The 15931-nt window shown below is 40.4% G+C and overlaps 2 protein-coding genes across 3 annotated transcripts in view; both read left to right on the forward strand.

Moving 5' to 3' along the window:
• Positions 1-807: 807 nt before the first annotated feature.
• Positions 808-6081, forward strand: LOC144458992 (uncharacterized). Its single transcript, XM_078163018.1, has one exon. The coding sequence runs from the start codon at positions 808-810 to the stop codon at positions 3391-3393; it is 2586 nt and encodes an 861-aa protein (XP_078019144.1). The 3' UTR covers positions 3394-6081.
• Positions 6082-9473: 3392 nt separating this feature from the next.
• Positions 9474-15931, forward strand: part of ezh2 (enhancer of zeste 2 polycomb repressive complex 2 subunit) — a 31819-nt gene continuing 25361 nt past the window's right edge. For both annotated transcript variants that reach the window (XM_033638816.2, XM_033638817.2), the window contains exons 1-2: positions 9474-9851; positions 13552-13675. In XM_033638816.2, coding sequence (XP_033494707.2) covers positions 13559-13675 — 117 coding nt within the window. In that variant the 5' untranslated portion in view covers positions 9474-9851; positions 13552-13558. The remainder of the gene's footprint in view (positions 9852-13551; positions 13676-15931) is intronic.

The raw sequence follows: 15931 nt of genomic DNA on the forward strand, positions 1-15931 counted from the left end.
GAAATATCACATACATGTCAATGGGACAGACGGTACCAAAAGTAAAGCTACACATCATGCAGGATGGTCCATTTCAGAATTATATTAACTATCTTACTGGATCATAAGTGAAGCATTAATGTGTGTATTACTTTAATGTTGCAGCACGTAAAAGTGCAGCAAATTCAAAATGTCTAAATACAATTCATCATGATTTACATTTTGTATTAATAATCTAAATCGGCAAGATGAAAGAAGAAGTCATTTAAGTTATGTAGATGTAGCGAAGTAAAAAGTACATATTAAAGTAGAGCACAAGTACTTCAAACTTGGGTAAAAGCTCCACTGTGTGTTTCAGAGAAAGAGAATGTCATATTTCCTGCTTGATGCAAGTTCATGTCTGATTTTCTTATTATAAAGTTACAATTTGAGAGCTAGTTCATTTTATAAACCTTGAAGATAGATTAGTAGCTCTCTCTTTTCATTTACTGGCAACATACTGTTTACTAGTAGCCTGAGCAAAGTTATGTGGGGATTTTAATAATCTGAAATATTTGTGGGGGATTTAATTTTTATAATTTCCTTTCAGACAATGGGAGCAGGAGAAACACAAAGGAGCCAACTGCAGGAGGGTTAAAGCAAATTTAAAAACTCTCAGAGAAAAATAAGTAAATAAAATAAAATAAAAAGTGAAATTCAGCTGGGGCTGAAGAAAGGAGTCAAAACGAGATAGAAAACGGGGGGGGGGGGGAATCTCGGTGATCCCCTGGCTTCTGTTGCTTGTTCAGCTCCACTGACTCTGATTGTGACACTTGTGAATGCAGCAAAATGGCATCGTCTGTGAAACATGAAAGACCAGAAAGAGAAGAATCGTGTTTCAGCAGGGCAGCAAGAAGTATCAGGAGAGCTCTGTCCAGGATTTGTGGGGATAGTTCTCACTCTTCCTCTGTTGACACTCGCCCTCGCCCTATTCCTCAGTCAGACTATGAGGAACTTGACGTGTCTTGTGAGTCTGACACAGACTATGATCAGTCTGATACAGACTATGGAGTTTTAAACTATATTGATCAGTCTGACACAGACTATGGAGTTTTAAACTATATTGATCAGTCTGACACAGACTATGGAGTTTTAAACTATATTGATCAGTCTGACACAGACTATGATCAGTCTGATACAGACTATGGAGTTTTAAACTATATTGATCAGTCTGACACAGACTATGATCAGTCTGATACAGACTATGGAGTTTTAAACTATATTGATCAGTCTGACACAGACTATGGAGTTTTAAACTATATTGATCAGTCTGATACAGACTATGTGCCACCTCGCCCTCATCGCATGCTTAAAGGAGGTGGTTCACATTTTTTGGGATACCCCATAGACTTTGTACATCTTCACGTTCCTCCATCCCAACGGTCTTCTTTGATTCAGAAATCACAGAAGAGAACCTCCAGCGCCCCCAGCTTCAGAAGTAAGAAAAAACACAAGACAGATTCCCTGCATATGACTTCTACCACAGATCCCTTCGACCGTATGTTAGATCAACCTCCCTCTGGTACACTCAGAGAAACAGGAGTGAAAAAACATGGCTCCTCTGCAGGACTCAATCAGGACAATACCAGGGAAATGGAGCTGAATGCAACAGCTGGTCCTTCCATTCTTCAACTTTCCATCAGTGATGATGATGATTCAGACTCTGCTGTAGTCTATGACAGAGAAAAGGAATGGGATGAGTCATCTGGTTCCCTCTGGTTTGGCGGTGCTGACCGGGAAACTCGTAAATATAGACATGCTCGTATACGTTCTCCCTCTTTATCAGACCCTTACTTACATCTCCCAAACAAAAAAGACACACATGATGATGACCCCAGATATGATAACCCAGGTTATCCTGTCCTGCTTACCTGCTCTCAGACCCCAGCTGTTGCTGCCCCTCCATGTCCACAGGACACACCCACAGTCCTCCATGATTCACCTGTCTGTACTGCAGGAAGCAGAACTCAAGTTGCATGTGAGCTTTCATCCATGCAGTCTGAGAGTGAACCAGTAGGTGACAGTGATGCCCTAATGGACATGGATGCACCTGTTACAGCTGTGAACTACTCTGTCACAAACACCCTGCCAGCCCATTCTCACCTCCTACAATCCCCAGAATGCTTTAGGAGAAGGAGAGACTCCAGCTGCCTGCCTCGTTCTCACAGCCTGCCTTCACTGAGTCAGATAACGTCTGCAAAGAGCAAGAGCTTAACACGAGCTGAAAGCTTACCTGACATGCTGTTAACAAACAGCTTTGAGGAGTTTACACCTGAAATGACTGCTGATGAATACGATGAAACCTACAGGTTCCAGTGCTCCTGCCCAGGCCTGTACCAGTGCAGTGTGACAGGCCTGGTGTTTCACATGGAGGGAGAAGGGGACGTGGTTTACAGGATTGTCCCTTGGAACAGGAGGCTACTGGCCCAGCATCACAAGAAGCCTGCAGGACCCCTGTTTGACATCAACTGTCTGCAGCAGTCTGTGTGTCAGCTTCATCTCCCACACTGTGAGATCCGCTCCACAGGTGGATGTGATTTCTTGTCAGTTGCTCATGTGAACGATGAGGGCATTGAGTTTATCAGCCCTCACAAGATAACAGAAACTCATGTTATTATAAACATCACGGGGTTTTCTGCTTTCGGTAACGTCACGGATGAAGACTCACCACCTGACCCGGTCCGAGCGCTGGTTCTGCTGTTCTACAGGCCCCCAGCTGATCCTGATCCTGAATCCCTCCTCAGTGTGTTGTTGCTACCAAAGAACGTCGTGCTCCGGGATGTGCTGTGCACCAGGAAGAAGTTAGTTGGAGATGAGAGCTACATAGAGACATCCCCACACTGTAAACTGCGTCCAAAGCAGGAATACACTCTGTCCACTTGTCCTGAAGACGACTCAGTTCTAGTTCAACCAACAGAAGCAGAGTTTGACTGCGACAACTATGACAACTACTTCCCATCATTCCAGGTGAGCCTAGAAAAGATCATGAAACACATTAAGCTGTTTTTGAGAAACGCCAACAGCTCCCACAGTGTCTGGGAAAGACGAGTTTGTCTTTCATCCCTTGGAGTAAGAAGGTCCTGTGGGCAGAGCGCTCTGAATCTCCCTCCTAATGAGAAGCTGTTTGCCATACGGAGCAGCTTCATTGATGGGATATCAGGATCTGTTCTCAAAAGTCTGCTGGACAAACTGCTGGAGAAAAAGGTGATAACTGACTCTGAGAGGGAGTCAGCGGACGTGGTGCAAAACAACAGAGATAAAGCTCGTTTTGTTATCGACACAGTGAGGAAGAAAGGTGAAGCTGCCAGCTCAGAGATGATTGAGTTCCTCTGTGAGGCTGACCCCTTCCTCTGTGAACATCTTGGGCTGATCTGAAGCTAAATGAACACCTGATGCATACAGAGTGTTTTCTGCAAGAGATCCTGAACACAGTTGCTCAGTTTATTCATAAAAGTGTGTTTGTATCCAATCATATGTTTAATGTACTGTTGTACATAGATATAAAATATAAGAGATGAGTGGTATAAAGGTGCAGCTGGTTAGTTCAATTGGGTTTCCTGTCAATGCTGTGTGAACTAGTTCATGTACTTCAGGGAATCTCCCTGATCTGTTTGTACAGACTGAACATGAGAGGAAACTCTCAGGACGTGTAGTGCCATCTGCTGGCTGATATGAGTTTCTTTTAATTGCTGATGCCGCTTTGTCAGGGGGTGGTAGATAAAGTAACAAAATGACCTCCCAGTAAGGTCCATTGAGCAGCTGTTCTGCATCTTTTGGTTGTATGTTTAAATGTCCATTTTTCATGTCCTTTAAAGGGATCATTTGGATTTTTTGAATCCAGGCTTTAGGGGGTACTTTCCATTACCCGTGCATTACACACAGTAAATATCAGTTGGCATGCCCCCAGTTTGGAGAAGCAGACTGGAGTCCAACATGGAAGCTACGCAATGTACTGCTGTGGACTGAGGTCAGCAACATATTTAACACTTAAGAAAAAATAATATCAGTCAAAGTGTATACTATATTGAGAGTATTTTCACTGCTTTCCTTTCCCATTAGACTGCCCATTTCGATGGGGAAGCCATTAACAGCTTCAGTTCCATATCTATGCTCTCGTCACAGCCACCACTCTCTGTTGACAAAAACAGTTATTTTAGCTCACTGAGCACAGAAGCTGCTGGTATACCACTGCTTTGATCAGTTAGTTAGTTTTTGTAATTGTGTGACTTTGGTGAATCCGAACTAACCCTTTTAAACGCCAAAGTCACAATAACTCAAACACAATAACAGCTTGAGACAGTGGTAGACCAGCAACTCCAGTGTTCAGCAACATTAAATCCCTGTTTTCTAAATGAAAAAGAGCAATGTAATGACTTTATTTTCTCAATGGAAATCACTGTCTGACAGCAAGGTAAAGCAGTGAACCATACGTTTTTAACTGATACTGATTTTTTTTTAGGTGGCCAAAATATATTTAGTTGCTGACCCCTCCACAGCAGTACATTGCTTAACTTCGATGTCAGACTCCTGCTTCTCCAAACTTGGGAGGTGCCGACTGCCATCGACTGTATTTAATATAGTGTTTATGTATAAATACCTCAAACAACCCCACAAAAATCTGAAATATCCCTTTGAGAACTTATTTTCCATTTTGACTTAGAAGTTAACATCATTGTGTTTCCTCTGCACCTCCGGTCCAAATGGTCTTGAACAAAACATGGTGTGGGTCTGTCAATAAGATTCAAATGTTCCAGTAAGGTCACTTTTATATCCAGTTAAATGAGTGAATGTCCAAAACCTATACATCTTTTTGGGTGATGTTACCATTTATTGCAGATCGATGATTCAGACAGAATTATCTTGATGAATTGATAGAAGTTGAAGTGATCCAGATTACTATAGCTGTTGATGCTTTGTTGTGCTTACGATCAGAACAGTATGTTCCTGCGCCTATGCTCAAAATGACTTCCCCCTCCACCGTGACCTTAAAATACCTGATTTATATCACCTGTGACCAATGTTAATTCATAGACTATACACACATTACCATCTAGTGGTCAAAAATGTTATAATACCATACATACACAACTATGTACATTAGAAATATATAAATACACATGCCGGGTGGCTCCTACGGTCTCATAGCTACTTTTTTTTATTTTCTGGGACCCTCTAACCCCCCTAATTTTGACCGTGTTTCTTCTGTTGGTAAATTTAATTTTAATACCATGTGTGATTCAGTTCCTTTGTGCTGCCTCTGTGCACACCTACTGAAGAAAAATATTCATGATGTATGGATTTGTCTGATTGTCCTACTAACTGATATGACCGACCCTGATAGTGTTACTGTGCCCTGTGGTTGTTGTCCTTCCTTCTTTATAAAGTGCTTTTATTGTGGTACTTCCCATCACAGGCCTGTAAAGAAAGAACGAAATACAGTGCCTCCAGGGCCATAGTGTAATGGACATACAATACATGTTAAAAGAAATAGCTGTAATTGTAATATCTTAAAGGTTCAGTGTGTAAGATTTAGGGGGCTTTATTGGCGTCTAGCAGTGAGGATTACAGATTGCAACCAGCTGGAACTTCTCCTGATTAGAATTCCTTCAGTGTTCTTTGTTTAGGAGGTTTTTACCTGGAACCGAATTATCTCTCTTCCTCTCCAAAACAAACGGACCAGGTAATTAAAACCGGTAAAAAACTGAATAAAGCAGTTTCACATTACAAATCAGTGTTTTTTCTACCATGTTTAGCACATCACAGAGGACCCCTAAAATGTGTGCTCATCTTTTTTCTCTGATAACTGAATGAGTGCTCACCTTATTTCTGATCCAGGCGTTCATAGGGTTTTTACAGAGAACTGAATTATCCGCAGAGCTCTTTTCTTCTACAAAACAAACATACCAGGTGATTTGAACCAGTAAAAACACTGAACAGAGCAGTTTCAATTTACAAATCAGTGTTTCTCCAATGCTGTTTGGCATGTTGGAGACAGGCCACTAGCCTAGCACATGCTAATCTGTGCTCACCTTTTTTTCCCTGATATATCCCTAACATTCAGGAGGTTTTTTCTGGAGCTATATTATCTGTAAAAGTCTCTTCCTCTCCAAAACAAACGGACCTGGTTATTCAAACAGGTGAAACACTGAATAAAGCTCACTTTTTTTTTTTTTAAATCAGTATTTTCCAAAGCTGCTTGTGCAGAGGGGCAGCTAACTACTGTGGTTGACACAAAAGCGTGACTGTCCCTATCTAGAGCCAGTGTTTGGTTTATCCATTCTGGGCCACTGCAGAAACATGGCGGTGCAACACTGTGATCTCTGTAGACGAGGACCTGCTCCCTATGTAGATATAAACAGCTCATTCTAAGGTAACGAAAACACAACAGTTTTTTCCCAGGTGGTTATACACTAAAGAAAATATACTTACTACATTATATTTCTGTCAGTATCGCCCTCTAAATCCTACACACTGGACCTTCAAAAAAAAGGAAGGTGTAAGAGACGACAGTGTGATGTAAAATTTTAGCCTATGTACATGTGTAAGTGCCCACATGGTCACAAGTATTGTGTGTCTTATGTGTATGGTTTCTGATTATAATGACAGTTTACTTTGATGTAACTCCTTGCTGTTTTTTCTATGCACTGACACCAAAAAACAGACAAGAAAAAAAAGAAATGTTTTTGTCATATATAATGAAAACTGATAAATGTATGTTAAACTAAGATAGATAGATAAACATGAAACTGTTTCATCAGAAGAAAGTCAAGGATTAGTTGCACGAGAGAGCTGCAGGCTTACTTCCACTGTGATCCTCTGGGACGGCAAGGTGCCAGGTCTGTCAAGACCGGCAAGCACAAATACAATATCTATGTAGTTCCATACAGAAATAAAAGAGACACTGTATTCACAGACACTGTGCCCGACTCCACCTGCAGGTGGATCATAGACTTCCTTTCCGATGTGAAGCAGCACATGAAGCTGGGGAAAAGTTGTTGTGTCCTTTCCCCTCTGCCTTTCTCCCTGACACCAATAGCTGCACCTCCAGTCACCAGTCTGTCAAGCTCCTGAAGTTTGCGGATGACACCACCCTCATTGGGGTCATCTCTGGCAGGGATGGGGCGATGTTACAGGTGTGAGATTGATCATCTGGTGACCGTTGCAGTGATAACAGCCGGGAGCTCAACCCTCTTAAGACAGTGGATATATGATTGTGGATTTTCATAAGAACGCAGCCCCACCTACCCCCATCACCCTGTGTGACTTCCCAGTCGACGCTGTGGAGTCTTGCTGATTCCAGCAGAGGATATACTTCCTGTGGCAGCTGAAGAAGGTTAACCTGGCAAAGACAATGATGGTGCACTAATTCACTGCCACCAACGAGTCCATTTTCACCTCCTCCATCACCACCTGGTACACTGCTGCCACCGTAAAAGACAAGGGCAGACTGCAATGCATCATTCACTTTACAGTGAAGGTGATTGGCTGCAATCTGCCATCCCTCCAGGACCTGTACGCCTCCAATACCCTGAGGCACACAGGAAAAACAGTGGTCGACCCCTCCCACCCTGGACACAGACTCTTTGTTACACTCCTCTCTGGCAGGAGGCTGCGGTCTATCAGGAACAAAACCTCACGCCACAAAAACAGTTTCTTCCCAACTGCAGTGGGGCTCATCAACAAAGTTCAGGACCCCCACTGACATTGACCCGTATACCCTCCATATCTATATTTATGTTCTTAAGTGTTGCAGTATTTTGCCTTATTTTTTTTTAATTCCACTTAGTATGTTTATTGTATGTTTTATGTATCCATAGAAAAATAGCTTGTAAATGAAAACCTACTTGGCAATAAATCATTTTCTGATTCTGATTCTAAAAAATTTCTTCAAAGCTTACTTAATATTTCTCTCTGCTTCAGTCAGTTTCAGATATACAGGAAATTTATTTAATTCAATATATATAAAAGGTGTTTTTCCCCAAATGAACTTTTTAACCTAAAATGAATAAAAATCTGTTGGGCTGCATCTTGTTACATAGTTGTGATTGTCTCTCATAAGAACCTGATACCTCTCTTTCCCAATTCCGCCTATGGCTAAAGAAGTTCACCTTAAAATAATGAATGAGATTCACACATATATTGACTTCTTACAGCAAAAGTTTAATTTGGATTTGAATATTTGTACTTGGTGTAAATCAGACAGTGAAACCTTAGAACAGCTTTTCTTCTCTTGTAATTTAACTAGAAGATGTGTGGATTTTTTTTCTGTATTGGCTGACTTATAATAATCAACACATTATGATCCTAAATTATGAAAATATAAAGTTTGGGGTTCAGCTGGAGGACAAGAGCAAAGTTTGGGATTAATAATTTAATTCCTTTGGCAAAATATTTAATTCACAAATGTTATTTTTTATAAACTAGCCCAATATTTTCTGCATTTCTTAATGAGAAAGTGTTAATCAAACAATATGTAAAATGCTGTAAAGTGTGTGAGGCCCTGCATCTTTATGCCTGCCTTAATTCCTGAATGACCACTTGTATTTTTTTATTTGTTTGTCTTTTATTATCATTTGTGTCTGTCTTGCAGTTTGCTCTGTTATATTAATACTGTAATCTGTATTCAAATGCCATATGGCGTGCCATTTTTAAATAAACATGAAATTAAAAAGAAAAAAGAAAAAGAAAAAGTTGTGATTGTCTCCGAAGCGCCTAAAATAGTTCTTGTTTTTCCAATTACCATGAATGCAGCATGTAGACGCTATTGAGCTGTCAGCCAATGGCTGTTTAAAAGGGGCGGGGCTTAATAAACTTGCCGACCCTTGCCCTTGCTTACTGTGGTCACAGAATCTCATTCATTTTATCGAACTGGCTTGTGTCACAGCTTTTTGTGTGTATATTTTGGACAAACGGATGCTGTGTAATATTTACTAAATAAAATCGGAGCTGTTCAGCACGAAATAAAGAGCTGACACCTCTGCTCCTGCTCTCACCCGAGCTGTCAGCAGGTGGAGGAGACAGCATCTCTTTATAGGTGACGCGGTTTATTAGATTGACAGACAACAAATGAGACTTTCACATATCCATAAAATAAAATAAACACAGAGCTTGCTGTAAATATATTTCGTTTATTCCTATTAAAACGTTTATAGTAACATGACAACTGACACCGACACTGGTGGAGAATTACAGATGAAGTCTGGTCGTAAATAAATTATCTGTCAAACAACCTATTTTGTGTTTTTATTTTTATTCCGTTGACATATGAGAGAAGGGAACAAAGAGAACCTGTCCACATGTCCCCGTTGCAGGCCCCCCGGCGCTGCTCTGAACTCTCATTGGCTAGCACCGTGATACAACCTGACCAATCGCGTGACACCACACTGAGAGGCGCTAACGTCACCTCCTGTGATTGGCCCAACCATTTGGCGCCTCTTGAATCCGCTGCAGCCGTAGTGGGCGGTGAGTGCGAGACAGTGAGCAGTTTGAACCGTAGCGGTGCCGAGGCGGAAACATTGAAATCGGACGAATTGTGTATAGGCAGGGTGAAACGAAACGGTGTGATTCACATCCACAGACACTGTATGTTATATGAAGCCGGGTTCAAAGTGGGGGGAACGGCAGCTTTTTTTCTGTTTGCCGACTCAGGGTGCGTAAAGCCGGCAATCGCTCCCTCCTCCTGAGCTAACCGCTAGCTAGCTTCCGAGCTAACGTTAAAGCTAGCCCGGAACACGGAGCCAGCTAATCCCTAACACAAAGGACGACTTTGGCCAGTGTTTTGTTATATCGATCCCGAATCACTCCGTTGAATGAGGACTGAGCCTCCTGTGCAGGTAAGAGAAGCTGTCAGTGTTGCTGTCTTGTATTCCAGCGCCTTTGTTGCGATTCAAATGGCCCGGGTCTGTGTTCTTGGTGCTTTGTTGGATGCCTCAATCTTTGTTAACTAACCAACTGTTAGCTAGCTCGCCGGGGTTTCGAGCCAAATGTTGTATCCCTGTCAGAATGTATTATTCCCTCCTAAAAACTTTTACAGCGTAGTGCTCGGGGAGAAAACATTTTTGACAGAGTGTAAACTTAGCGTTAGTATGTTGGATCCCGGTGAAACGGTTAGTGTGCTAAGGAAACACATTTTGTGGGGATCCAAACTTGGCACGACGTCGGTAAGCTATCGTTAGCTTGGAGCATGCTTGTTATTTGTAGCTAGCATACTCAGGGCTCGTCCAGAATGCTGGTTGATGCTCTTCTTATCAGACTCTTTTATGCTGTCACCAAACTATCGCCCTTTCTGGACGTTGCTGTACATTTCACCGGTGGCTTCTAAATGTTTAGTTAGATAGGGAGTGTGAGCATCAATGTGTGTGGAGGGTGTTCTTAGAAGATTATTGAACTTTTAAAAAGTGATTGACACATCATATTTTAGTGTCAGCATCAGGGTGTGTCATTTTAGGTACTGTCATATCTTAAGTGCTGAGAAAAAGTATAAATTCACCTAAAATTCAACGCTCTTTGATATAATAATCACCCTGTCTTCGTTTGTCTAACTTACTAGCCTCATGGACAGTGGTGGAGAAAGTCCCCGGATCATTTACTCAAGCAAAAGCAGAAATACCATAGTCAAAATAATCCATCACAAGTAAAAGTCCTAAAAATGTTACTTCAGTAAAAGTACAAAGCGTTTTCAGCAAAATATACTACAAGTACCCAAAGTAAAAGTACCTAATGCTGAATGGCCTCTTTGAAAAGTTTAATAGTATCATAAGATATTATACTATTCACTTTTTAATCACTAACGAATACATGTAAAAACATTTTAATGTTGTTCATCAAGCCAGTTTTTGATACTTTGTATACCACTGGCTAGACTAGCACTGCATCTTATCAGTTTGTCAAATGTTTTATCGTGTAAAATTAGGATTGCAGGATATGGATTTTTTTTCAGCCGGTAATCAATAATGACCTGCTTCTCATGGCTGATATCCATAAGATAATTGTTAATGTCACATTTTTGTCTTTTACAAAGAAGTTTACATCCTTTATTTTATGCATACTTGAGCATAAGAAAGGCTAAGATGTAGTGAGAAAATATGGGTGGTTTATTATTCCATAGTTCTGATCTATCCAAATCCAACTGACATTACTGTTGTTAACACAACAAAACCATAAAAACAGCTCTGACTCTTCAAATGTTCATTTATTTTTTCAAGTGAGGTACATCAAAGAATATAAGAATTTGGTTTTTATGGAGCATTTTGCCTAAGAATTGAAATTAAAATGCTTTTACACCTGTCAAAACAGACATGTCAAGGTGTTATACACAAGTAATTGAAACAAAAAGTAACGTCCCTCCGCCTCCCTACAGAGACTCAAGACTACTGTTGTGGGTGGACTGCACTTTGGGACAGTTGGTGAGGGTCCTTCTGCACACACAGTGACATGGCTAACTGTAGCATCACACAGCTAGCATTATCCGAAGGTTATTAATGGGTTTAACGCCACAGTCAAGCCTTTTTGGTGTGACTTTGTTGGGACCATTTAAAGGCTTGGTTTTAGATGGGAGCTGCTGCTGCGGTGTCAGCTTGTCTGGCTTTGGCTTTGTACTATTGGTGCTGTTTATAGACTGCAGTTTCTTAATCTGAATAATGCATATTAATGCTAAGTTACCCATTATTGACCAATATATTTTTTAACCATTTTAAAGTACAAATAGGTCAAAATTGTTCCTAAGGGCAGAGTAAACATACTTGGTTACATTCCACTCATGCTGATGGGTGGGATATTCAGCTACTTGCCTCACACTAAAAACATTATAAAAACTATGGACTGCAAGAATAAAGTCTGATACATGATCCAGGAGGCTGTTATCAGACATAGATTGATAAGGAGGTTCATATAAGCTTAGTTTTCAAGATGAAATTATTGCAGATTAGTACATCAGCCCTGCACTGAATTCTACCTTCATGAAAATTATAATGTTGAAACTGTTTTAGACAGGTGTTGCATCACCCTTAAGGTAGTTTTTAAGGCTGCAGTTTGTGGTGTTCTTAAGTTGCATTATACTGAGAGATACTTTGAATATTGAGTCCACACCATTTACATTAGTGATTGCAGACTAGATGTGAATAATTGCAGCTCATAAACTTGCAACTGTGTGTACGGTAAGATCTTACTGGCAGAGAGGATGCATAATAACCTGGGTTTTGCCAGCAAAACATACTTGGCTTGGCAGTTTGATTTTTTACTTAATCTCTCCATTTTTATTTGCGTTCTTAGCTGCTTGTAATCTCAACTCAGTCTGTGGTTTGAAGATTAAGTTTGGCAGCATGTGTCATACCAGTACAGCCCTCCACATCTCTTTACAGTCTGACACATGGCTTACCGGCATGTCTCCATGACAGTCTTCTGACATGTCTAATTGAAAGTGTGAGATCTCAGTCAGACCAGCAGGGCTGGTAGGCAGCAACTCACGCTGACTTTCCAGGGTGGTAGGTAGATCTTGTAGCCACTCATGGACTGTTGTAATTTGCATAGAGAGTCATGAAAGAACAAAAAGGTGAACACGTGGATTTCCTGTTTGACGTTCTCCGCTGAACAGCAGATTTGCCAAATAGGGCTAAAAAAATCCTGTCACTCGCATTTGAACCATTTTCAAGGTTGAGACGTGAACACAAAAATGAGAACTGAATAGAAGCAGTTTTTATACTGTTCCTATGTGTCTTTTAGGCACAGCCAGGTTTTAGGTACCTGATTGACAGCCCACAGTTTTTATTTGTTTTTCAGTGCAATACAAATAGAATACACAATGCGTGTAACATGGCAGTAGAGTCTGATTATCGGGCTGCTAACACATATGATAGGATAATATGCAATAGTCAGTTGACATTTCTGTGTCTATATTTTTGATCAAATTCTATAAAGTTATCAAATGTATCAAGAAATGTTGATTTCCAGGTTACAAATAAAAAAGAATGAATTTATAAAGCAAATGATGAGAAAATTTCCTGAATACAATCTAAAAGATTCAACAAGCATTTTATTAAACAGATGTTTCTGATTTCCTTACCTTAATGAAGTTGTGATGAATGTTGACATTGTTTATTATTACATTCAAATCACAGGCATAAACCACTGTTTGTTTTCTTCTTTCTGTTTAACTTAAGAAAGATGGCAGCATGACAACTATATTTTCTTGCTTTTCTTATATAGCCTAATGCAAACTAATGAGAGTATTTTATATTGTCAGATATAGCCTAGTTGTTTTGTTCTTGTGTTGTTTCATGCAAAACCATTAATTGGCTTCAAGGGTGCCATTGTTGTTAAATTTGAGGAAAGTCTCCAAATGTTGAAGAGAGTAACACATGAGAGGCTGGTGGAACTGGAGCTAATCAAAAGCAGACGGTCATGATATTGGTATACTTGTGTTTCAGTGCCACACTCCAGTCAAGACCTATACAAATCCTTTAGATGAGTAAAAATATGAAACGTGAAAGCATTCTGTGTGTAGAGGTCTTCATCTTCCTTGTGCTTGTTCTGCAGGCTGATCATGGTGCTGACAGGGAAGCGCTCGGAGAAGGGTCCCGCCTGCTGGAAGAGGAGGGTGAAGTCTGAGTACATGAGGCTTCGGCAGCTCAAGCGCTTCAGACGAGCTGACGAGGTCAAGGTTTGTCCACACACTGACCTTCACATCATGCAGATATTCACAGATGTCGGCTAAGGACTGGGGCATTAAAACAAGCTGGCGGAGCACAGCCACTCATAATTAGCATTCAGTAATATACAATACAGAATGATAGAAACAGAGTATTCAAGCTGACTACCTCCCTGCCTTATTCTGATGGCCTGTTCCATGAGAGAAGATGGTAACAAATAATGAATAGCTTTTGGGATGCTAAGCTCCTGTAACATGTTTCAAGTCTCTATTCTACGGGCTGTCTGAAACTTTACAACATGACCAACAAGATGCTTTGTGATCCCATCACTGATCACTTGCCAAGGTGGTCTGGAGCGCATTTGACCTCACAGCTTTTGTAGTGTAAATGCTAAAGCGTCCCGATGAGTCCGGACAAGGACTACATCATCGATGCAGGATCTGGTGGTTGTTTTGGTGACAGTGTGCTAAAAGTCTATAACTTACCTATATTACAATGAGTTGGAAGAGGTGTTGTGTGAATGTCATCATTTTGCCCTGTGGAAGGGGAAGTGTTGAATTCCACTGACATTCTGGCTGTCTCTGAACACAAATGGTCAGCTGTAGGGTTGGGTATCAAGGTTTTTTGTTTGTTTGTTTTGTTGTTGTTTTTTTTCAGTTACCTTTTTAAAATTGTACCGGTGCATAAACAGTTAATCGATACTTTTAAACAAATAAACACAAGACAACAGTCAGGGACATTAAATAACTGCTTTTTTTATTGTAAAGGCAAATTTGAACATGCTTTATTAAATTAAACAATATATGAACTCTTAAAACAGAGTATACTTGAATATTTGAATATGAATGAATACAAACAACTATTAACAACTCTCTTTTGACTGCACACTCGCTATGCACACAATCTAACACAGGTCTGTGTTGTGATTTGGTCTTGTGGGTACTGGTCATATAGGAATAGGCACCAGGTTTTGGTGCCCAACTCCAGTGACCTGGAGAGGCAAGATAGAAAGAGGTCCATTTGTTTGGATCTCCGAAACGCTCGTTAATACCAGGTGTAGACACGCTCTTAGTATTCCCTGTTGGAATGTTTTGCAAAGTATGTGAATAACAACAGCTGACAGGAAGTAAACATGGACCCAAGCTGTTGCCTAGCAATGCAATTCCAGTCAGACGGCGTATTTCAAGTCTTTGTCTTATACACAACAGTTTCAGTTAAGCAGTCGTTGGCAGTGAAATTCTTGTTCTCAGGCTTCCTCAGACAATTCAACTTCAAAATGTGTAAAAGAAAACACATGCAGTAAAATAACACTCAAAATAGTGCCGTTAAAAGTTAAAATATAGGAGAAGACAAGACAAATATACCTGTGCAAATAAATGCAGTAGAGTTCATAAAGCTGGACGTAGGACCGTTTTTAAAAGTTTAGTAGACTGTCACTGTTTCTTTTAGTATTGGGCATAATAACATTTAAGTCCGTAATTGCCTTTGTGTAGTTATTTCTCTGTCTTAGTTCATGAAGACATGTTTGCCTCTGAAAATACAAGAGGCTGTTACTTAGCTTGTCTACGGTTTTCTATCTAGCTGTATGATGACACTGACCCATGCCTCTGTTATAAACTCTACAACAACAAAATGATAAACTTGGCTTAGATGTTTGTGAAATCTGAAGTAAGCTCTTGCAGCTGTTTATCATTACCATGTGTAAGACAGTTCCACCAATATGTTCAAATGTAGATAAAGACATGTGAAAGCAATCTTCACCACAGGGTCCATTAAGTCTCTGCTCTGGAACTTTGAAGCACATGATCTTCATTAGCAGATGATGGAGTTTGCACATGAAGAGTAGATGTTCAAATTGCCACTGTTTTCTGAACATTTAAAGGACTTCTTGTCTGTGTTGGCTCAAAAGCTAAGGTTCAAAGATCACCCTTGACAATGATTTACATTTAGACTGACTTCTCATCTTGTGTAAAACCAAACGCTAATGAAAGTGACAATAAATAAAGTGGCGACTTGACAATAAAATCTGTACACAGTTCTCCTACTAAAAGTCTTTAATCATGAAAAGCAGCAACAGGAAATGTCAAGTTTGCATGCCAACATTGCTCACACAGTCATTTCCTCTTCACGTCAGCAATGTTTTGTCCCTATGATGTTTTGTTGATGTTTGTAACTCTCCTGTTTGGGCGGTCAAAACTCTGTGAGGACACCTTAGAGTTAGATAGGCCGGTGTAGCCCTGATCTCAGTGATTAGATTGCTAAAAAAT

Source organism: Epinephelus lanceolatus, chromosome 20 (genome assembly GCF_041903045.1).
Source record: "Epinephelus lanceolatus isolate andai-2023 chromosome 20, ASM4190304v1, whole genome shotgun sequence".
NCBI lineage: Eukaryota > Metazoa > Chordata > Actinopteri > Perciformes > Serranidae > Epinephelus > Epinephelus lanceolatus.

Bases quoted from the DNA above. Each gene is read 5' to 3' on its own strand.
- LOC144458992 (XM_078163018.1), top strand. From the start codon at position 808: ATGGCATCGTCTGTGAAACATGAAAGACCAGAAAGAGAAGAATCGTGT.